This window comes from Chiloscyllium punctatum, chromosome 16, assembly GCF_047496795.1.
Source record: "Chiloscyllium punctatum isolate Juve2018m chromosome 16, sChiPun1.3, whole genome shotgun sequence".
NCBI classification, from domain to species: Eukaryota; Metazoa; Chordata; class Chondrichthyes; order Orectolobiformes; family Hemiscylliidae; genus Chiloscyllium; species Chiloscyllium punctatum.
In genome coordinates, this window is record NC_092754.1 from 8,825,805 (window position 1) to 8,849,039 (window position 23,235).

The 23,235-nt window shown below is 43.6% G+C and overlaps 1 protein-coding gene across 12 annotated transcripts in view; it reads left to right on the plus strand.

Moving 5' to 3' along the window:
- samd11 (sterile alpha motif domain containing 11) overlaps positions 1 to 23,235 on the plus strand; it is a 318,649-nt gene that overhangs the window by 227,980 nt on the left and 67,434 nt on the right. For all 12 annotated transcript variants that reach the window (XM_072586164.1, XM_072586168.1, XM_072586170.1 and 9 more), the window contains one exon: positions 18,050 to 18,194. In XM_072586164.1, coding sequence (XP_072442265.1) covers positions 18,050 to 18,194 — 145 coding nt within the window. The remainder of the gene's footprint in view (positions 1 to 18,049; positions 18,195 to 23,235) is intronic.

Genomic DNA, 23,235 nt, shown 5'->3' on the forward strand with positions numbered 1-23,235 from the left:
TTGGATGCTTGATTTTCCTTCTGGGATGGCTGAAATAAATTAATCTTACTGCCCGTGATCCAAATTGAGGCATTTTGTCAGTAAGTAAGGAAAAGATGTTTCCGCTGGTAGGACAGTTGGTAACTGGAGGACAAGATTTAATGTAATAGCTGGAAAGCACCTGAGGTGGAGATGAGTTTTTTTATATATACAATGCGAGCTGTTATGATTTGGAATGAGCTGTCTGAAAGCAAAGTAGTTTCAACAGTGATTCTCAAAGTGGAATTGGATCTATAAGAAGGAGAGAAAATTGTTGGCTGAGAGGAGGTCACGAGAGCATGAGATGAATTGCTCTTTCAAAGAGCTGGCACAAGCACAGGGGGCTGAGTGGCCTCCTAAGCACTGCGATTCTGGTAATTCAGGAAGTGAAGTGACATATGCATTCTTCCTGTGAGGATGCTGCCAACTGAAGTGGAGCCAAAACATGCATTTACGCAGGATGGTCGCTTTGGAAACTCAAAAACATCATGAATAGGAGCAGAAGCTGTTACTTGCGTTGATTGATTGCGTTAGAACAGGATTTGAACCGAAGGCCACAGGGCATTGATTGCCTCTGCTACTCCCAGAAGGTATTTTCTTCTGAGTTCTTTGAATGGAAACCGCCTTTCAGAAGATCCGACCAGGTCTGTAACCTCAGCGGTGAAGAAATTGACAGAGACATAGGTGTAGAAAATAGGATCAGGCATAGGCCAATGGTTCTTCTGATCCTTCTCCATTATTCAATCTGATCATGACCATCTACGTCTCAGGGCCATACTCCCACTTTCTTCTATACTCAGAGAAGCCTTTAAAATCTAAAATAATTATCTGTGTCTTTCTTGAATATGTACAATGACTTGACCTCCACAGTCTTCTGTGGTGGAGAATTCCTATCCTTTTGAGTGAAGATTTTCCCTCAGCTTAGTTGTAAATGACACACTCCAATTCCGAAAGGTACGTAAGGAATATGAAAAAGACTCAACTGAATAAAGTGTTATTGCTAAGGATGAAATTTACAGTCCAAACATTTACTAATTTTTGCAGCTGTGAAGGACATTAGTGAGGCCACACTTAAAATACTGTGTTCATTTCTGGTCTCCCTGCTATAAGAAAGCTGTTGTTAAACTTAAGAGGGTGCAGAAAAGATTTACGAGGAGGTTGCCAGGATTGGAGGGTTGGCGCTCGGGAGAGGCTGAATAGGCTGGGGTTGATTTCCCTGGAGCATCGGATGCAGAGGGGTGGCCATTATAGATATTTATAAAATCTTGAGAGGTGTGAATAGGGTAAATAGACAAGGTCTTTTCCCCAGGGCATGGAGTTCAAAAATTATAAGGCTTAAAGTGAGAGGGGAAAGATTTAAAATGGACCTGAGGGGCAACTTTTTCACGCAGAGGGTGGTGTGTGTATGGAATGAGCTGCCAGAGGAAGTGGTGGAGGCTGGTACAATTGCAACATTTAAAAGGCATCTGGATGGGTATATGGATAAGAAGGGTTTAGAAGGATATGGGCCAAATGCTGGCAAATGGGACTAGATTAATTTAGGATATCCGGTCAGCATGGACAAGTTGGACAGATGGGTCTGTTACTATGCTGTACAACTCAATAATTCTATCACTCTGACCCCTGGTGCTAGATTCCCAAAACAGGGGAACATCCTTCTTGCATCTAGTCTGTCCAGCCCTGTAAGAATTTTATACATTTCAATCACATCCCCTCTGATCCTTCTCAACTCTGGTGAATATAGGTCAAGCGGAACCAATCTTTTCTCATGGGATAGTCTTGTCATCCCTGTTATGAGCCTCTAGTGAACTGCTGCTGCATTCCTTCTATGGCAAGTATATTCTCCCTTAGGTAGGGAGACCAAAACAGCACACAACATTCCAGCTGTGCTCACACCAAGGCCCTATAGAACTGTAGTAAGACATCACTACTTCTGAACTCAAATTCTCTTGCAATGACGGCCAATATATCATTTGCCCTTCTAGCTGCTTTGTGCACCTGCCTGTCTGCTCCCATTGACTGGTACAATAAAGATCAAGAACACAATGTGGACTTCGCTAGTTTCCTCATTTCCCCTCCCCTCGCCTTACCTCTGTTCCAACCTTCCAGCTCAGCACTGTCCTCATGACCCTTCCCACCTCTACGCTCCACCCTCCCTTCTGACCTATCGCCTCCATCCCCACCCCTATTCACCTATTATACTCTTTGCTACCTTCTCCTCAGCCCCAATCCCCCCCACCCCCTAGTTATCTCTCCACCCTGGAGGCTTCCTGACTCTATTCCTGATGAAGGGCTTTTGCCTGAAACGTCGATTTTCCTGCTCCTCGGATGCCGCCTAACCTGCTGTGCTTTTCCAGCACCGCTCTGACTCTGATCTCCAGCATCTGCAGTCCTCACTTTTGCAACAGTGTAACCATCCCATGTTGGAGCAGTTCGGGAATGGATTCTTCTAGGAAGTGGTCTTTCGACACAAATAATCTGGTCTCCCTGTCATAGGAAGGATATTATTAAGCTGGTGTGGGTTCAGAAAAGATTTACCAGGATATTTCTGGGACCGGAGGGTTTGAGTTGGAAGGTGGGGTTGGATAGGCCAGGACCTTTTTCACTGGAGTGTAGGAGGTTGAGGGGTGACCTTGTAGAGTTTAATAAAGCCATGAGGGGTATAGAAAAAGTGAATGGCAAGTGTCCTTTCCCTAGGGTGAGGAATTTCAAGACTAGGGGGCATATTTTTATGATGACAGGAGAAAGATTTTAAAAAGACATGGGGAGAAATTTTTTTGTTTCACACAGAGAGTGCTTCGTGTGTGGAATGAACTTCCAGGGGAAGTGATGGATGCGGGTACAGTTACAATGTTTATAAGACATGAATAGGAAAGGTTTGAAGGAATATGGGCCAAATGCAGGCAAATGGAACTGGTTTAGTTTGGGATTACGGTCGACACAGAATGGTTGGACCAAAGGGTCTGTTTCCGTGTCGTATGACTTTTGTGGATCTTATTGATTAGGCATTGGCTGGTACATACCAAAACCTTATTTCATGCTGGGTGAGTTATTGATTTGTGCTGACGTGGTGATGTTCCTGGCTGGGCTGGACAGTTGACAGGTACTAGTTAGTGAAGGGCAACTACTTAACCGTGAAGAAAGTATTAGCAAATCAGTTGGAAATGTCAACCACTCAATCAATTGCAGAGCAGAATTGACATGGGAATCCTATTCACCCTTCCAGTGGTATTTCAGGTCAGATTACAAAAAGAAAAATATTACTCTGGAGCAATGTAGCTCCCTGGATGGGTAGAAGTGAATAGTAATTTAAGAAACAATTGGGGGGGGGGGTATTTTTCCTGAGGTTGGGACCCTGATTTTAGCAACCTTCCTCAGTCCCCCAGTGTATCATCTTGACTCTTGACACCCAAGTATTTTTATGAGTGTGTTATTTAATGGCCAGGGATCATGCTCACTATTCCAATTAAGTGGGTTCTGAGGCTGCAGTGTCAATAAAAAGCCATGCAACCCTCTCAGACAAACAGAGAGAGTTGGGAGCTATCAATGTACTGAGGAGAGAGAAAGGGTATCTCTATCTCGAGATGTATCATAAGGACTGCTTGAAAGTCTTAGACTAAAACTGACTATAACTCTATAATTCATACAATGGAAGGATAGAGGTGTGGCCATCTCATAACTGTGGGTATGAAATGGGGGTATTTGGCAGGAGAATAGGTGACGTTAGGATGTCAAATATGTGTGGGTTTCTCAATCCGCTCCCTGTAGATTCTTCCATCCTGGAGACACTTCCAGTTGGCTTTGGTCTTAATAGGTCCCTAATGATACCTGTACCAGCACTTGTTGGCAGATAGTTTCTCACCTCTTCCCGCAAGCTGGCAAGTTCCAACATAGCTTAGTGGTGGCACTTAACAGAAAACTAGCATTGGCACAAGTGGTAGGTAATTGCAAACCATTCTGAAGGGATTCTAACTCTTATTTAGAACTAAGTTACATCAAAAGTATTTCTCTGGTAACGTCTCAACTCTGAGTTCAAGTTTGTGAATTCCACAAATGCTTACACTTGGCTCTGTAGGATTTATATAACCATCTCACAGGTGAATAAATTGCCTGAGAATGTTACCTTGCTGCATACCTCTTAATTATAAGCTTTATCAACACCATTAATGTCCCAGATATGTTAAGGGTCTAGAATTCCTCTTGTCTGAATGTATACTTCCTTGCTTAAGGATTATATGAAGAGTAGAGTTATTTGCAGTTGTAACAGAAAAACCTAAATGAAATGATTTATCAATTTAACAATTTTATTAACAAATTACAAACTACACATTATGATCAACAGTATGGCTGTGTAGAAGCTATTAAAAGGTGTAATATCAATTCCAATATAATCCAGGTTGATATTATTTTTAACTATTCTGGAATATCTTGGAATGGGTAAGAATAAAGTATAAAGAATAGAATATCCATCAACATTTAAAATAAAGTTTTATGTAAATTCCTCAGCAAGCAGGACTTAGACACTTAATGGTAAGGCCCTAGGGAGTGTTGCTGAACAAACAGACCTTGGAGTGCAGGTTCATAGCTCCTTGAAAGTGGAGTTGCAGGTAGATAGGAAAGTGAAGAAGGCATTTGGTATGCTTTCCTTTATTGGTCAGAGTATTGAATACAGGAGTTGGGAGGTCATCGGAAGGATATTGTGAAATCTAAAAGGGTTCAGAAAAGATCTACAAGGATGTTGCCAGGGTTGAAGAATTTGAGCGATAAGGAGAGATTGAACAGGCTGGGGCTGTTTTCCTGGAGCGTTGGAGGTTGAGGGGTGACCTTATAGAGGTTTATAAAATCATGAGGGGCATGGATAGGATAAATAGACAAGGTCTTTTCCCTGGGGTGGGGGAGTCCAGAACTAGAGAGAAGAGTTTAGGGTGAGAGGGGAAAGACATAAACAAGATCTAAGGGGCAACATTTTCACGCAGAGGGTGGTATGTGTATGGAATGATCTGCCAGAGGAAGTGGTCGAGACTAGTTGCAACATTTAAAAGGCATCTGGATGGGTATATAAGTAGGAAGGGTTTGGAGAGGTCTGGGCAAGGTGCTGGCAAGTGGATTGGGTTGGGATATCTGGTCAGCATGGACGGGTTGGACCAAAGAATCATTTCCATGCTGTACATCTCTGTGAGTCTATGACTCTAAGTAAGACGTATTTGCCTAGCGGGAGAAATAGTCCTTTCAGAAGTTCTAAGTTTGCCTTTGACCCCACCTCCACAGTCATTTAAAGATTTGTGTTTCATTTACAAAGCTGAGGTGAGGAAAGCTGGTAGCAACTTGTAATGAAGTATTGTCTAATGCTGCCATTGGTGTGAATCTTGAACCCCCTCAACATCTAGGTCAAAGTGAGGTTGGACTACAACACAAACAGATGGTAATTTTAGTCAGCTGGGTCAGATGCCATTGTTCAATGCCATGTTTTACTCTTAGACTAATATGTAGGCTTTCTAAAGGACATTTCTGTTTCAAGAAAGAGAACTGGAACTAAGTTATTGGAAATAAGATTGTTATCATATCCTTGCCTTTTAAAATGAATGTACATAAAAGTTTGAGGATTCATGGAGAAGGATAATTCCTTAATTTTTTTCATGGCATATGGATATCTCTGTCAAGGCTTTCTTTTATTGCATGTCTATAATTGCCCTTGAACTGTGTGTCTTGCAGTTGAGAAGGCTTTTCAGACCATTTTAGAGGGCTTTTAAGGTCAAGTACATTGTATGGGTCTGGAGTCATGTTAGGCCATGCTAGGTAAGGTTGGTAGATTTCCTTTTCCAAAGAACTTAATGAACCAGCTGGGTTTTCACACCAATCCACAATTATTGAGACTATCTTACCAATAGTCTTAAAATTGGATTCCATCACAGGCTGTAGTGGGATTGAACCTGTGCCCTTCAAATTAATTAAACATTAGTCAGCGTAGACCTCTGGATTACTAGTCCAGCACGATTACCCAGAAGCTGCCATCTAGTCAATACTTCCCCATGCCAGTGGAAAAGCTGTGCCTGGCAAAAGTGGGAATCTTGAAGTTTATAATCCTGGGGCTCTGAGTGTTGCTCTCTGTTGCTCATAGGATGAGCCTTTGAGACATAATTGAGCTTGCTTCATATTTATGTCGAATATGCTTGTATGAATGTCATTCAGGTTTAGAAGCTGGATGACAGGAGCTTAACAGGAACCACTTATTGCATATTGTTCATATTTCAGTAAGCAAGGACATAAAAATAACTGTACAGAAGTGAGGTTTGTTTCATTATCTTAGTGCAATATGTGGTGTGATACTGAGCTGAGATGTCTAGAGTTAGTTAAGATGGAGCAGACTAACGGTAGGAGCTTACTGTTGATGTCCCTCGGGAGATATTCCAATTGTGGAGGTATTCCAGTTGTAGAATATATAGATAGAACGTCTCCGTCCCTAACTGCATTCAATTGCCTTTTCTGTCCTTTAGCATCCCTTCACTTTCCTGGTTTTAATATAAAACATGTTTTCCCTCCTCCTTTGATTGTTCAACATTAGCTGAGAAATTATTCAAGAGAGAAATGCATATTGACTGCTATCCTCTGACATTATGGAGTTCTGTTTGGATTGTTTAAGGAAAAGTCCCACCATTATCCTGCTTTTCTATTCAACTGTGTCTTGCTGGCAGCAGTCCTATAAGACGACAAGGTATAGGTGTAGAATTAGGCCAGTCAGCCTTTCAAATCTGCTCTGTTTTTCAATCACGAATAATATGTTTCTTAATCCCATTCTCCTGCTTTCTCCCTGTAACCTTTGATCTTTCTACTAACCAAGAACCTATCAACTCTGTCTTAAACACATTCAACTATTTGGCCTCCATGGCCTTCTGGGCAGAGTTCCACAGAGTCACCACCCTCTGGCTGAAGAAATTCTTCCTCATCTCAGTTCGAAAGGGTTGCCCCTTCACTCTGAGGCTTTGCCCTTAGATCCTAGTCTGTCCTCCTAGTGGAAACATCTTCTCCATGCCTGCTCTATGCCGACCGCTCAGTATTCTGTAAATTTCAATCAGATCTCCCCCTTATTCTTCCATTGAGTACAGGCCCAGAGTCCTTCACTGTTCTTCATATGATAAGTACTTCATCCCCCAGGATCATTCTAGTAAACCTCTTCCGGACACCCTCCAATGCCAGCATATTCATCCTTAGATATGGGATCCAAAACTCTCACAATATTCCAAAGGCAGTTTGACTAGCGTCTTATACAGCCTCAGCAGTACATCCCTGCTCTTGTATTCTAACCTGCTTGAAATGAATGCGAACATTGCATTTGCCTTCCTAACTGCCAAATGAACCAGCATGGTAAAAACAACGACTGCAGATGCTGGAAACCAGAGTTTAGATTAGAGTGGTGCTGGAAAAGCACAGCAGGTCAGGCAGCATCCGAGGAGCAGGAAAATCGACGTTTCAGGCAAAAGCCCTTCATCACCAACTGAACCAGCATGTTAACCTTAAGAAAATCCTGAACTAGGACTCCTATGTCCCTTTGTGCTTCAGATTTCTGAAGTCTTTCCCCATTTAAAAAATAGTCTACACCTCTATTCTTCCTACTAAAGTGCGTAACTTCACATTTTGCCACATTGTATTCCAACTGCCACTTCTTTACCCTCTCTCCTAGCCTGTCCATGTCCTTCTACAGCCTCCCCACTTCCTTAACACTACGTGTTCCTCCACCTATCTTTGTGCCATCTGCAAATTTAGCCACAATGTCTTCACTTCCTTTGTCCAGTTCAATAATGTATAACCTGAATAGTTGTGGTCCCAACATGGACCCGTGCAGAACTCCACTCGTCACAGGTTGCCATTCTGAAAAAGGTTACCTTTACCCCTACTGTGTGCCTTTTGCCAATCAGACAAACCTCTGTCCATGCCAGTACCTTGCCCCAAACACCATGAGCCCCTATTTGACTTTAGCAGCCTCCTGTGTGGTACCTTGAAAAGAGATCTTCTGGAAGTCCAAATAGATCACATCCACTGACTCACCTTTGTCTAACTTGCTCGATATTTCCTCGAAGAATTCTAACAGATTTATCCTCCCTCTGAATTAAAGAATTACAGGTTCCTAGGTCCTGCCTCAAGCATAAGATTCAGGCTGGATACTTGAGGTTGGGGGGAGGAGATTGTTCTATGGAACAATGAGTGGTGTCCCTGCCTCTGAGCCAAGTTTAAGTACTTCTCCAGGATTTGATGGCCAAAGAAGGTGCCTTTATAACATGACCAATGTGTTAATTAGCAATTTTTAAATCCTTCCAATATGCATTTGTGGATGTGGATCAATATCTAATGTTTGTCATGCAGGAGTGCCAGCTCTCAAACGATCGTTTGGTGAACTGTTTCGGGAAAAGAAAGTCTATCAATGAAAACAGATGTAAGCAGTTTGCCTTGTCTGCATCCACATGCCTCTAGATGTGTGAAGAGGGATACTGAGAGGCTGCTCCAGTACCAGATGTGGGCATCTTCCAGATAAGGGCCCCCAATCTGCACTCTTTGGCAGATCTAATAAAATCCTGTCGTGCCATGATAAAAAAGGAATTCTCCCCATTGTCTTGGTTGATACTAATCCCTCAATCAACATCTAAAAGCAAAAGATCAAAAGTGAGGACTGCAGATGCTGGAAACCAGAGTTTAGATTAGAGTGGTGCTGGAAAAGCACAGCAGGTCAGGCAGCATCCGAGGAGCAGGAAAATCAACGTTTTGAGCAAAAGCCCTTCATCAGGAATAGAGGCAGGGGGCCTCCAGGGTGGAGAGATAAAAAAGCTCTAGAAACTGCCTTTTTGCTGTTAGTGAGAGTTTGGTGTGAAGAAATTACCTGCTGCATTTTCTATGCTACAAAAGTGACCTGTCTTCAAAAAGTATTTCATTGATTTTAGAATGCTTTATGATGTCCTGAGGTGGAAAATGGCATCCTATAAATGGGAGAATTTTTGTTTTCTTGCACAAGGTGTTCTTGCAAGAATGGATCTTTTCCTAATATGTTTTGTCTCCTGTTTTACAAAATTATGTTCCTTGTGATTTATTTTAGCCCCACCTAAAATATTGTCCGATTGCAGCTTGGATTTAAGCATAGCGTATGTTTCAAACTTTGGCCAGTCACTGCGCTAGGTAATATGGTAGCACAGTGGTCGCTCTGTCCCTGGCTAAGTCAAACATGGAAAAATGTTTTAAAAACTAAACTGGGGCAAGGGGTGGGGGGAGAAATGAGATCATTTCAATAACTTATGTTCACCAGATGTGTTACAGTCTTTTCACCCAGCCTACATTAGCCAAGTTGGAGCATTAGGTACTGTGTCTTTAAAGGGGAGGTGATTAGTGTCTTGTTTCCTCTGATTATTATCGATTGTTTCAACACACCCTATGCTGTCTGTATGTTCCTTATTAGTCACCAAGTGGAAAGTACATCTTTTTCCCTTGCTAGGCCTGAAACCCAGTATGCTTTTCCTTTAAAGACACGTGATCAGCAGCCCACACATGGTTCCTCTCTCTTCTCATATGTGTGTGTGATGTAAGCACTTATTCTTGAAGCACTTCCAAGCAGCATAGACAGAGTAAGTACACACAGACTTGGTACCAAGGGAATTACAATCACCAGCTGACCAGCTTCTTGTGTACCACACCTTGGTGTTAAAGGGACCATCTTTAAAATCAATATGTGTTGGATACATTCTGTGTAATGTTAAAATGTCTCTGAAGCCCTCTCCTGAATGTAAACCTACTGTTGTATATTTCCATTTAGCAATGTTAAGTTCCTGCTTTTGCTCAGTGGCCATGATCAGTTAGTTGATTTTTGACCCTGTTAGTTTTAAGGTGCTGCAAATTGGGGTGCTTGCAACTGTTTCTTTTCCACGTTATACAGCGGCTCAGATTGTCGAGGGATACATTGGGTGAAGTTGTAACCTCTGCGAATTATTTTCTCTCTGTGTCAAAAGTAGAAATAGCTGCAAAAGTTCAGCAGATCTGGCAGCACCTGTGATGCTGAGTTTTTCCAGCAGCTTCTATTTTTGTTTCTGATTTTAGAGCATCCGCAGTTCTTTCGGTTTTTGGTTTCTCTCTGTATTTGGGCATTCTTGGGGATCAGTATTAAGCTGGAGTTCTGCTTGTGTGCTTTTTAAAAAAAAATTAAATAGTGGTTTTCGACCCGAGTCAGGTCCTGGCTGCTGAGGGGGAAGGTGTTGGTATGTCAGGGAGAGGTGTTTGTTCGGGATGAGGAGTGGAGAGTTAACAGGTGAACTCAGACACCGCACTTTTTTAAATGGAAGGTGCAGGTAAGGCTGTAGATGTTTCCGTTTTAAGAATGGCATTGCCCTTTTAAGCGGCATCGCTCTGAGACTGAAGGATAAAAGGGAAGAGGCACATGGTGTGGGGTGTGGGGAATCTTTGTGGCTGGCCTTTTTTTTGTTGCGTGTGTACAGAGTTCAAACTGAACCTGTAGCTCTAGGCGGTCCAAGTGACTCATTCAGGTGACGCTTGTGGATTAACGGAGAGTTTATTTAACAGTCTGTTGGCAAGATGCCAAGTGAGCGAAGTTTGAACAGAAGCAGACGGTGGGAGTGCAGAGTAACTGGATGCAAATGACACTGTGTCGATTTTGGCTTTTAGATTCTCTAATTTTATTATCTACAAATGCAATCTTTCCATCGAACGGATGCTGTGGTGAAAAACAAAGGCTTTTTCGTCTGCAGCTGTTTCTCTCTGCCCTTCTCCCTGCAACCCCCTCGGAGCAAGGAGAGAGGGTTGGTGTGTATTCAGAGCTCTCGCCCGGCCTCACTAAGCAATCCCCTTTTTTTGCGTTAAATTAGCAACTTGGTAAAAGCTGGCCCAGGCAACCGATAAAGGAGGGTAGGGAGGTGATGCAGAGGTTGAAACTGTCAGAAACTCTCCAGGGTATCCCTTTTTATTCACACATCTGAAGGAGGGGTGTCATTGCAAGCACGGGCCGCTTGGAACCACTGGACGGCTACAGTACCCTAAATCGCAGGATAGAATCATAGGCTCCTGACATTGTGGAAAGTGGCCATTCGGTCCATCGAGTCTGCACTGACCTTCCGAAGAGCATCCCCCTAGACCCAGCCTACCCCCTGTAACCCTGCATCTCCTGTGGCTAATCCACCTAGCCTATATATCTCTATACACTACAGGCAATTTCCCATGATTATTCCACCTCGCCTGCATGTCCCTGGATCCTATGGACATTTTCCCATGGCTGTTTCACCTTGCCTGCATGTCCCTGGATCCTATGGACATTTTCCCATGGCTAATCCACCTAGCCTGCATGTTTTTGAACTGTGGAAGGAAGCCAGAACACCCGGTGGGAACCCATGCAGACACGGGGAGAACGCTTTCTGTTTAGAACTGGGATGCTGTGATATAAAGCAATCTACAGCGTGTGGCGCAAAGAAGCGGGGGAGGAAGCATCTTGGTGTCTGTAAACTGCATTGATCTCCTTGACACAAAGGGCAAGCTTCTTTTAATGTGATGCACCAGATGTTCCTATTTACACCCTTCAGCAGATTTGGTTTAAGGAATACAGAACTGGGATTTTGATGCTGTAAAGTCAGCGCTGGATGCATTCTTTCTGACTGAATGTTGTGACAGAGTGAGCAGCTAATTACCCTGGCAGTAATCACACACCATGGCAGAGGATTAGATGGGTAGCCGAGCTGCTTTAGATGCCTTGGGGGAGCGTGACTCACTCAAACAGCATGGCTGTTCCCGAAGGGCATGGCTTAGTTTGGGTGTTGCTGAGCAGCATTTTGTTTGGTCTGTTAATGCTTCTTACGGGCTGGTGTGAAGCTCTGGTTAACCTGGGTGGGGGGTGGCTAGTGAAGTTGGGGAGTGGGGAAGGGGCATCTGGTATTAGTCGCCAGTTCTTATTGGAATTAGACTACCACGTTATTAATGCATTTCCCAGTACATTTAAGCCTCAAACCTGTCAAACATCACAGTGACAGTCACCTGTGTGACTTGATTTACTGAAAGTGCTGTCTGTGTTGACAATTTGTGTGTGCCACTAACACATCCCCTTTGGCATTGCTCTTTGTAACATGCGTCATGCTCCTTTGTCTGACTGAGGTTAGGCTACATCTCCTTTTAAGATCACACAGCCTCGTAGTGTTCTGATCAGGCACATCTTGAGGTCAGCCTGGTCCTTCTCCAGGTTGGTAGCAGCTGCAGGTTTGAAAATTCTTGGCCCCTGTCCAAGGTTTCGAAATGAAGCAGCCTGCAGGAAATGACTGGATTATATTTAAAATCCGTAAAATGAAAATGCATGACACTCTTGTGGTGTGGCACCCACTGTGTGATAGACGCAAAACTCTCTGCATCTGTTCACACAAGCAGATAGGTAGGTTTTTATTACCACACCCACCCACCCCCCCTTTCACTCAGTTGAATCACTGGCTCTAATGTTATGTGGACTTTACTGTTGGCATTATGTTGGGTTTTATACGAATTGCATACGCTGAATAGGGTGAAACAACTTGTTTTAATTTCACATCAAGTGGCAGACATCTGAAAAGAAAATGTATAGTTGCAAAAAATCATAGATTCCCTACAGTGTGGAAGCAGGCCACTCAGCCCACTGAGTCCACACAGATCCTCCAAAGAGCATCTTGCTGAGCCCCAGCCTCCCTATCCGAGTCCTGTAATCCTGCATTCCTCATGGCTAACCCACCTAAGCCTGCACACTATATGAGCAATTTAGCCTCATAACCTGCACATCTTTGGACCGTGGGAGGAAACTGGGACACCAGGAAAAAAACCCCATGTAGACGTGGGGAGAATGTGCAAACTCCACCCAGACAGTCACCTGAGGCTGTGAAGCAGCAGTGCGAGCCACTGAGCCACCCTGAAATTATTGTGACATTTTTGCTTTATTTTAGGTAATATATCTTGGTTAGCTCAGTTGGCTGGATGGGAGGCTTGTGATGTAGAGAGATGCCAACAGCTCAATCCCCACACCAGCTGAGGTTACCATAAAGGACTCTCCCTTCAACATCTCCTCTCACATGAGATGTGGTGATCCGAAGGTTAAACCATCACCACTCATGTCTCTCTCTCTCTGATTCTCTCTCACTCTCTCTGCACGGTGACCCCATGCTAAGTCAGGATTCACCCAGCGTTTTGGGGGTCGTGTGTTAATTTCCTTCATTCAACACTGAATATGGGTTTACTGACTTTGTTAAAAGGATGAAGTTTACTCAAACTTGGAGGAGTAAGTGACACACTGGTAGTGTCACTGGGTTAGTAATCTAGAAGTAATGCTGTGAAGACATGAGTTCAAACCCAATTGTATTTAAATGCAATGAATAAATCTGGAATTAAAAGTTAGTCTCAGTAATGATGACTATGAAACTGTTACCAATTGTTAAAAAATCTGGTTAAGGAATCCCCTTAATAAAAGAAAGGATCAGGTCTATGTGTGGTTGACTCTTAGCTGCCCTTTGCAATGACCTTGCAAGCCACTCAGTTGTATCAAGCTGTAATGAAGTCTAAAAGGGATGAAACTGGGGACCAGAAATGGCAATGGCAATGGCAATGGCCATCTCACTGTAACATCTGGGCAGTAGTGCCTTGATTGGAGCACTGTCCCACAAACTGATCAAGTTGTGGGCAAATTGTATCTTCTGGACTGTGCCAGGTGTTACCAGCTTCCGTCCTGTGCCACCAGAGTTGGCAGCACAGTGGTACACAGGGAGGAGGGATTTGCTCTGAGTGTCCTCAACATTAACTCTGCACCTAATAAACACCAATCTGTCACCAAACCTGACCAATTAAATCTGCTGATTACTATACTATTTACCTCTAGTCCACCTTTCCCATAACAAGCTAGAGATTAAATCTGGTTCAGTGAAAAGTGCATGGTGATGTGCACTGTGAATATGAGGTCACATCCTGGTGAAGCTACAACGCAGAATTACATGTTTGCCAAACAGCACAATAATGGATAGATCTAAATAATCCCACAATTAACGGATCAGGTCTAAGCTCTACTGTACTGCCACAACCAGTCAAGAATTGTTTGGACAATTAAACAACTCACTGAAGGAGGAGGCTCCACAAACATCCCCACCCTCAACGAGGACAAAGCCAGCACACCGATACAAAAGACAAAGTTGAAGCATTTGCATCCATCTTACCCAGATGTTGGGTGGATGATCCCTCTCGGCTCTGTCATGAGGTCCCCAGCGTCTCAGATGGCAGTTTTCAGCCAGTTCTATACATGGTGGAATGGTACAAAGCACTGGATATCGTGAGGGCTGTGTGTCCTGAGCAATAGCTTCAATCCAATAGCAAGGAGTTTGATACCACTATCCAAGTATTCTGTCTGACACTTTGGACATTCATGCATCTCTATTGTGTGCAAACAGGCCATTCAGCCCATCAAGTCCACACTGACCCTCTGAAGAGCATCCCACCCTGTCATCCTGCATTTCCCATGTCTAATCCACATAGTCAGCACATCCCTGGATACTGTGGATAATTTAGCATGGTCAATCCACCTAACCTGCACATCTTTGGACTGTGGGAGGAGAACGGAGTACCCAGAGGAAACCCACACACACACACACGTGGAGAATGTGCAAACTCTATACAGACAGCTGAACCTGAGTCCCTGGGTGTACCTTCTATAAGACGTATCGCAGCAAGAATCCCATAAAAGCACTTTCCAAACCTATGTGCTCCACCAGGGGACAGGGCAGCAGATGCCTGGGAATACCACCATTTGCACATGCCCCTGCAAACCTCCCCCCTTCCAGACTGTGGACTATATCATTATTCTGTCATTGTTGCAAAAGTCAAAATCCTGAAGCTCCCTAAAAGCCCTGTGTCCCTACACCATGTGGACTGCAACACTTTAAGAAAGCTGCTAACACCATTATCTTGAGGGTATTTAGAGAAAGGCATTGAATACTGACCTTGCCAATTGCACCCACCTCCCATGAAAGAATTTTTAAGAATCTTAACTGTCACACATTGGAAGGACATTATCCTGACTCCTGTGTAAAATCAGGTATTGCCTTTTACAACTTTGGTATTTCAAAACAGCTGTTCCCTTTGCCCGTTGGGAAAACTAAATTTGTTTTCCAGCAAGACCCTCATGATACCGTGATAAATCTTACCCTGGGACACTGGGGGTGACTGGAGCATCCTCCCGTCTTCCCCCCCCCCCTCCCCCAACGCTGCCACTGCCCAAATCCCCGGAGATCATCTAATGCAGAAGAACCAAGATGCTGGACTGAAAAGGTTTCTGAGTTTCGCATCTTCATGCAATTGATATCATTCCTGATCCCTGCTGCTCATCCTGCTGCCAAGTCCCATTTCCCAGCATCACCTTGCTCACTGGCTTCCACTGAAGCCGTACTTTAGCTTAGAAATTCTCATCCCTGTGTTCAGAATACCCCACGGCCTTGCCTTCACTTCTGTCTGTATCTCTCCAGTCCCATAGTCTTCTGGGAAATTTGCACACATTTAATTCTGGCCTTTTGGGTGTCCCCCACTTTATCTGTTGCACGTGTGGTAATCATGCCTTTAGTTGTGCTAGATCTAAGCCCTGGAATCACTGGTCTACCTCACTCTCCTTTGCTGAAACCTAGGTCTGGGGGTGGAGGGGATAATTCAGGGAAGAATAAAGTTTTAGATTTGCCAACTTGTGAAAGTATGGGTTAACAGCAGGAGATGAGCAAAGAGATTAAACTGAATTCTCCCAGCTTTAACAGTTTAACAATGTTATTTTCCCAGAGCATTCACTGGTTCTGAAATTGATTGCGTTCAGTTGGCTTTCGATAGTATAATCTTTAATTCATCGTGTTCCAGCTCTCTCATTCTTCAGATGTTGGCCTCATTAACACCAGTAAAAGCTCATTTTACCGAGTGCCGTAACCAAGACTCACTGTTCGAATAGAAATGACAGGAATGAAATCGATGGAGTGGAACCATCAGTAAACTCTTTTTAATTGGCCCATTTTCACATGACAAATACCAGGGAGCATAGGTTTAAGGTGACAGGAGGAAAATTTAAAGGACTTGTACGAGACAGGTTTTTTGAAATGCAGAGGGTGGTAGGTGCGTGGAACCTACTGTCAGGAGGTGGTGATGGAAGCTGAAACAGTTGTACTGTATATGAGGTATTTAGACAGACACATGAACAGTCAGGGAATAGAGAGATAGGGACCATGTGCAGATGGGATTAGTTTAGAATGGTTGGCACAGACTTGGTGGGTCTGTTCCTGTGCTGTACTCTATGTTTTAACGAACTCCTTACAATCCACTTTTGATCACCTGGCCTAAGATGTCCTTCTGTACCCTGGTGTTATATTCTGAACTAAAACACTCCCATGAAGTGCTTTGAGATTTGTTACTCCAGTGAACATGTTAAGTAAATACAAATGATTGTTGTCTCAGTCTTAAGATTATGCAGCACTCATGATAGGACTTACGTCAGCTTCCAGTTCAAAATAGCCCATGGGCACTGCCTCTTTGAGGGAAGAAAGGCATGGTGGCTCAGTGGTTAACACAGTTGTCTCACAGCGCCAGGTACTCAGGTTTGACTCCAGCCTCGGGCGACTGGGTGGAGTTTGCACCTTCTCCCGTGTCTTGTCGGTTTCCTTTGGGTGCTGTGGTTTCCTTCCACAGACCAAAGGTATGCAGGTTAGGTGGATTAGCCAGGTGCAAATACCCACAGTGTCCAGGGATGTGCTGGCTAGGTGGATGAGCCATGGGAAATGCAGGCTTACAGGGTGGGATGGTCTTCAGAGGGTCGGTGTGGGAAATGCAAGGTTAAAGGGATAACGGGCGGTGGGTCTGGGTGGACTGCTCTTTTGGAAGGTTACTGGAGCAGCTGGTGGGGTAATGGTAATGTCATTAGATTAGCAATTCAGAATCCCAAGCTACTGTTCTGGGATGTGGGTTTGCATTCCATGATGGCTGATGGTGAAATCTGAATTCAACAAAAATTCAGGAATAAAAACTAAAGCTAGTTTAATGGTGCTTACATAACCACTAACGATTGTTATAAAAATCCAACTGATTCATCAGTGTCCTTTAGGGAAGGAAACTGCCATCTTTACCTGGTCTAGCCTACATGTGACTCCTGACCCACAGCAATGTAGTTGGCTGTTAACTGCCTTCTGGGCAATTAGGGATGGGCAATAAATACTGTCTTAGCCAGTGACACCCACATCCAGTGAATGAATAAAAAATGTTAATAACATCAATCCTAACTGTTAGCAACCATCATGACAATCCATCCATGCCACAACAACAACTGGCATTTCTGTAGTGCCTTTAATTAGTAAGACATCCTGCAGAAATACTACCAAGCAAACTCTGATCCTGACAGAATTCCAGATCGGACAGCACAGGGAGCTGAAGGTGAGACCACTGGACTTGGAGCATTTAAAATCAGGGATGTGCAAAACCCAGAATTAGAGGGACGTGGAGATCTTGGGGGGGGGTTGAGCTGCAATAATCAGCCAAATCCCACCAGGTTGTCACGTCTCTGAACACTGTGGGCAATTTCCCATGGCCGGTTCACCTAACCTGCACATCTTTGGATTGTGGGAGGTCAATTAGGACGGTCCAGAATATCTTTGTAGAGACCCCTTTAGTAATAGCCTGCATTCCATGTTAGTCAAATAATGACATAACACTTTGAGTGAGGCTCTGTTATCACTCTGCTCACTTCTGCAGATGGAATATATTGGCTGTAGATTGCCGCGCTGCGGTGGGGGAAATGTAAAGCTGGGATCACAGAAATCCAAAAAGCTAATGTTACTGGGAAGAGCTGAGACCTTGGTAATCATAAATGCAAGTGTTTCAGACTGAAAACAAACACTGTGTGCTTTTCAGTGTGCGATAGCTTCTGGCAGTGTATTTATGGTGCTGGTGAAGGGCTGAAGTATTCATATATCTTAGCTGCTGAGGTGGGGAAATGCCAAATAAAAGGAAAATGAATGTTTTTGCCTCCTCGCAGACCTCCTGAGGGCCCGTCAAGAAGCAGTCGTTGCAGTTCGGAACTCCAGTACCATGGAGTCTCACATTCCATCTTCAAGTAATTCATCGAGTCAGAGGAGGAAGCAGGGCCTCCCCCAACACAGGGACGCACACTTTAACGAGAGGTCAGTGTCCATTCTGTCATCACCTTGTTGCAACAGGCTCCGTTCTGTGAATACGGAGGTATCCATTGCCTGATTTAGTCATTGAGAACTGTTTGTCTTAAGGAGAAATCCACGTTGCTCTACTCTCTGTGAGAGGTAGTGGCAGCGTTTGGAAATGTGGCAATTTGTTTGTTTTTTGTTTCCAGTCTTTCTGAAACAGTTGTTCTAACTATAGTTGTGAACCTATGCCAATCTCTGCACCCCCGCCTCTCAAATTGGAGACGGTTCAGAAAACATTTGCCAGGATGGTGCCGGGAATGGGTTTGAGTTATAAAAATAGGCTGGGACTTCTTTCGCTAGAGAGGAGGAGGTTGACCTTTTATAGCGGTTTATAAAATCATCAGGAGCATGGTTAAGGTGAATAGCAAGGGTCTTTTCTCTAAGGTGAGTGGAATTTGAAACTACAGGGCATATTTTTAAGGTGAGAGGAGAAAATTTTAGAAAGGAAATGAGGGGCAGCCTTTTCACACAGACTGGTTCATGTGTGGAATGAACTTGCAGAGGAATGGTGGATGCAGTTACAATCACAATGTTTAATAGACATTTAGATAAGAACATGAATAGGAAAGCTTTGGAAGGATATGGGCCAAATGCAGGCAAGTGGGACGAGTTTAATTTGGGAACTTGGTCGGCGTGGACTAGTTGGACTGAAGGGTCTGTGCCAGTGCTGAATGACTCCATAACTCTCCCGTGCCCACATTTCTTGTTCCATTTAACTGCATTTGCCATGGATTGTTGTCTGATGCACTACCATGTGTTTTAACAGGTTGCGCACTAAATATTGGTTTTATCACACTGAGAGTCAGAGTCCTAGAGATGTAAAACACGGAATCAGACCCTTCAGTCCAACTTGTCCAGATATACCACGACAATCTAGTCCCACCTGCCAGCACCTGGCCCATATTCCTCTATACCCTCCCTATTCGTATACCCATCCAGATGCCTTTTAAATGTTGCAATTGTACCAGCCTCCAGCACTTCCTCTGGCAGTTCATTCCAAATAGCACCACCCTCTGCATGAAAAGGTCACCCCATAGGTCTTTTGCTGCTCCTCGGATGCTGCCTGAACTGCTGTGCTCTTCCAGCACCACTAATCCAAAATCTGGTTTCCAGTATCTGCAGTCATTGTTTTTACCTCTTTTAGATCTTTGCCCTCTCACACGACTTGACTGATATTTACATTCACAAATCATTGTGACATTCAGTGGGGTTTTGGAAGTGGAAGTTTTTGGCACCTTTAGGAGTGAGAGGTTAAGAGAATTGATACTAACCTGGCATCAAAGATTCATGGAGCAAGAATGCAATGAGAGCAGTTAGCAATTACTCAGCAACTTTCCTCTGACAAAATGTCCATGGATCCATCATAGGTGATGAAATGGACATACGATTTGACATGAAGTCGAAGGAGGAGGCTGGAAGACCAGTCACTGAAAACTTAAGGTAGAGACATGGGTTTGAGAGATGGTGAGGTTTAGCAAGGGGATGCCAGAGTTTTATGGGCCTCAGACAGCTGAAAGCTGACAGACGGAAGTAAATAACTTGTGAATAAAAGAACCAAAAGGGAACAGTATTTTGTTTCCTCAAATTTATAGCAGAACTTTGAGTTGCTACCCTTAGAGATGAAAAGCAGAATGAACCCCCTGCAGTCTGGTACAGTAAAGTCCTTCTGTTAACTTCAATAAGGCTATAACCCAGTAGGAACAGTTTATTCAGACTTTTTTTTTTCTCTCTATTTTGATTATTTGTTTTACTTTTCTTGCTTTGCAGTTTGGTCCTGGGTAAGCATACCCAGCTCAGCCCAATGCTCACAATATACTGTGCACCCGATTAGTGATTTAAAAAAAAAAGTTTTTATTTTGCTGCTCTCCTGTTTCCACGTAAAGCTTGGAGAGTTAGGGGTATTCATGTGAAGTGGTTTTTGATCCTGGTTCATTGCTGTAGCTTGGAGGCTCTCGGCATTTAAACTGTGTAACTGTGTGTGAAAAGTAATTTGATTTCTACGTAGCCGGGGAGTAAGTTGAGGTTGGTGTGACCACAGACTGGGGAGGCAGCATATGCTTGTCTTAGCTGGCTACAATCTGGAGTGGAACTCTTTCTTTTCCTGGGAAGGTCTACCCTTTTACGTACTGAGTATCTACTCTGCTACTTTCCCCGAGTTTAGTTTTAACTGGTTGTGTTGGAGCGATTCTCTTAGACAGCGTTTTGGCTGAATAACTATCCGTTGGGTGCCCTCTTTGGATGCTGTTGACTGTCACACAACACTTCACACACAGCAATCTGGTTTTGTTTACAAATGGAATGGCCAATCTGCCCACACCAAGATTCCTTAACCAGCTGTTGGAATGAATGAGCCATTCCCGCTGATTGTTGAGGGAAGAATGTTCACTGGAATTGGGGCCGTGGTTTAAGCATAAAGGCACTCCCATTTAAGATGGAGATAGGCAGGGATCTTTTCTCCAGAGGTTTGGGAGTCTTTGGTAGAGGCGGATAGATTCCTGACTCATGAGGGAGTCCGACGTTGTCAGTGTTGATTGTGGAATAGAGACTATATAGTGCAAGCTTGAGGGACTGAATGGCATGCTCATGCTTCTAGTTGATGTATTAATATGGGACTCCTTGCTCCTTGTATATCCACCTGTGTAATAGGCAGAAGGGGCCTCAGTATTAAGCATCTTTACTCTCGGATATCACCTCTGATGCCAAAAGTCCCTTTAGAAATAAGACGGTAAGAAATAGGAACAGGAGTAGGCCATTTGGCCCTTCAAGTCTTCTCTGCTGTTCAATAGGATCATGATTGATCTGACATTTCTTGCCATTGGTATGTCAGACATCAGAGTCTTGAATAGATCTTTTTTAAAATTTTGGGGTTTTTTTGGGTTGAAATTCTTTCTTAACATAAGAGAAGGAAAACGCACGATCAGGAAGGGGTCTTTCAGCCTCTCAAGTCTGATCCATTGTTCAGTCAGATCGCGGCTAATCTGTGACTTCACTCCACGTACCCGCCATGCCTAAACCAACCAAAATCTATTGATCATCTCTTTCAAATTTTCGAGTGAGCCTCAGCGACAAGTTCTGGATTTCCGCTGGGTATGACCATGAAGGCTATAAGGGCTGGGGATTACCAGGACAATGCCAGGGAAGGTACAGGGTGGTTAGACCCACGGTGGCTCAGTGGTTAGCACTGCCCGGGTTCGATTCCAGCCTTGAGCGAATGTCTGGGTGGAGTTTGTGCATTCTCCCCGTGTCTGCATGGGTTTGCTCTGGGTGCTTGGGTTTCCTCCCACAACTCAAAGGATGTGCAGGTTAGGTGAATTAGCCAAGCTAAATTGCCCCTAGTGTTCAGAGATGTGTAGGTTAGGTGCATTAGTCAGGGGTAAATGTAGGGGAATGGGTCTGGGTGAGTTACTCTTCGGAAGCTCAGTTGAGTGAACTTATTGGGCCTCATGGCCTGTTTCCACACTGTAGGGATTCTATGATTCCGTTCCCCTAAGGCACAGTGGTACAAGAGTTTGTTTAGCAGTGGCAACAAAATGCTAAGTCCACTTTTAAAGTATGAGTTTGCACAATAATGTCTTCTTACTGTGTCACTGTACATACACACACGGCCACGGGGATTTGAGGAAAATATAAGCACTACTGCTGAACCCTCTTTGGGTGCAGTGGTGGTGTGGGTCAATTTTAAAAAAAAACATGACTCTCAGAAATTCTCACAACTGTAGGGACAGGATCTGAGCTGGCTGGTCAGAGTCGATGTACTGTGCATGTATAAATAAAGGGAGACTTGCTGATGGGATACCAACCTCCTCCATGGACTTATTTTAGTCGTGACAAGAGAAAACAAGTATGCTCTTAAAAAAGGGGAAAAGAATTTGAAGGATAGGGTTTATGATTTTGTTAACACAAATTCTTCTTGTCTTAGCCAAATGTGGCCTGTGTTCCAACCCGATTAACTCCTTCCCAGCCTGCTGTGACTTTTTCTGTGTTATTTACCAGTTGTGCAAGTGGCTTTCTCAAATGCATCTGCAGAAAGGCTCACGTTGAGGGGAAAAAGTGAAAGAAATCTTTGAAAGTGACCCGGTGACAATGGGGCCATTTATTTTACTGACTTGAGGCAACAGAAGGGATAAGACCACGGGAACTGGTGTAGGCCATTCAGCCCCTCTGGCTTGCTGTGCCATTCAATAGGATCATGGCTGATCTGACATACCGCGTTCCTGCATTTTCCCCATAACCCTTAATTCCCCTCCTGATCAAGAGTCTATGTATCTCAGCCTCCTAATATATTGTTGATTATAAGATTATACTGATAACCCCAGATTTTTCACAATCCAGGGGTGTCCGAGATCGGAAATATCTGACTCGGGCTGAGAACCAACAGCAGAAAACCAAACTTCAAATGAGTCAATTGTGAGTGGCATGGTGTTGTATTCCAAAAAAAAATGTTGACTCAGTCCAACACTGTGTGGACTGCCTTCAAGAAGCAGCTTACCCCACACAATGCGGACAACATGAGGTGAAGTGTGATGAATTATAGCTTTCCTTGTGTGTTGTGGTGTTTAAAAGCTGTCAGGAATAGGTATGTAATAAAATAGATGAATGGCTCCCACTAAACAAATGTGAAAGCAGAGACTATCAAATTAACCACTAAATGCAATACCTTTCCATCAGATTACAGAATGAAATCGGATTAAAGATTTACAACTATGATGCAGATTTAATAAATCAAATACTTTGGATGTGTATGGAGCTTTTATTATTGATTTTATTTTCTGCTTATTCCAAACGAAGTTACTTTGGTTTTAGCCTCATTTATTATCTGTGCTTTTGAAATCATTTCTTCATATCTATCGCATGTTTTTAAAACAAAACACATTGACTAACAAATATTAATATGTGGTTTGATTTTGAAGAGCAAAAACTCAGGTGCTGGGGTTTTGGAGGGAGGCAGTTTCCACTTAGAGTCATAGCGATGTACAGCATGGAAACAGACCCTTCGGTCCAA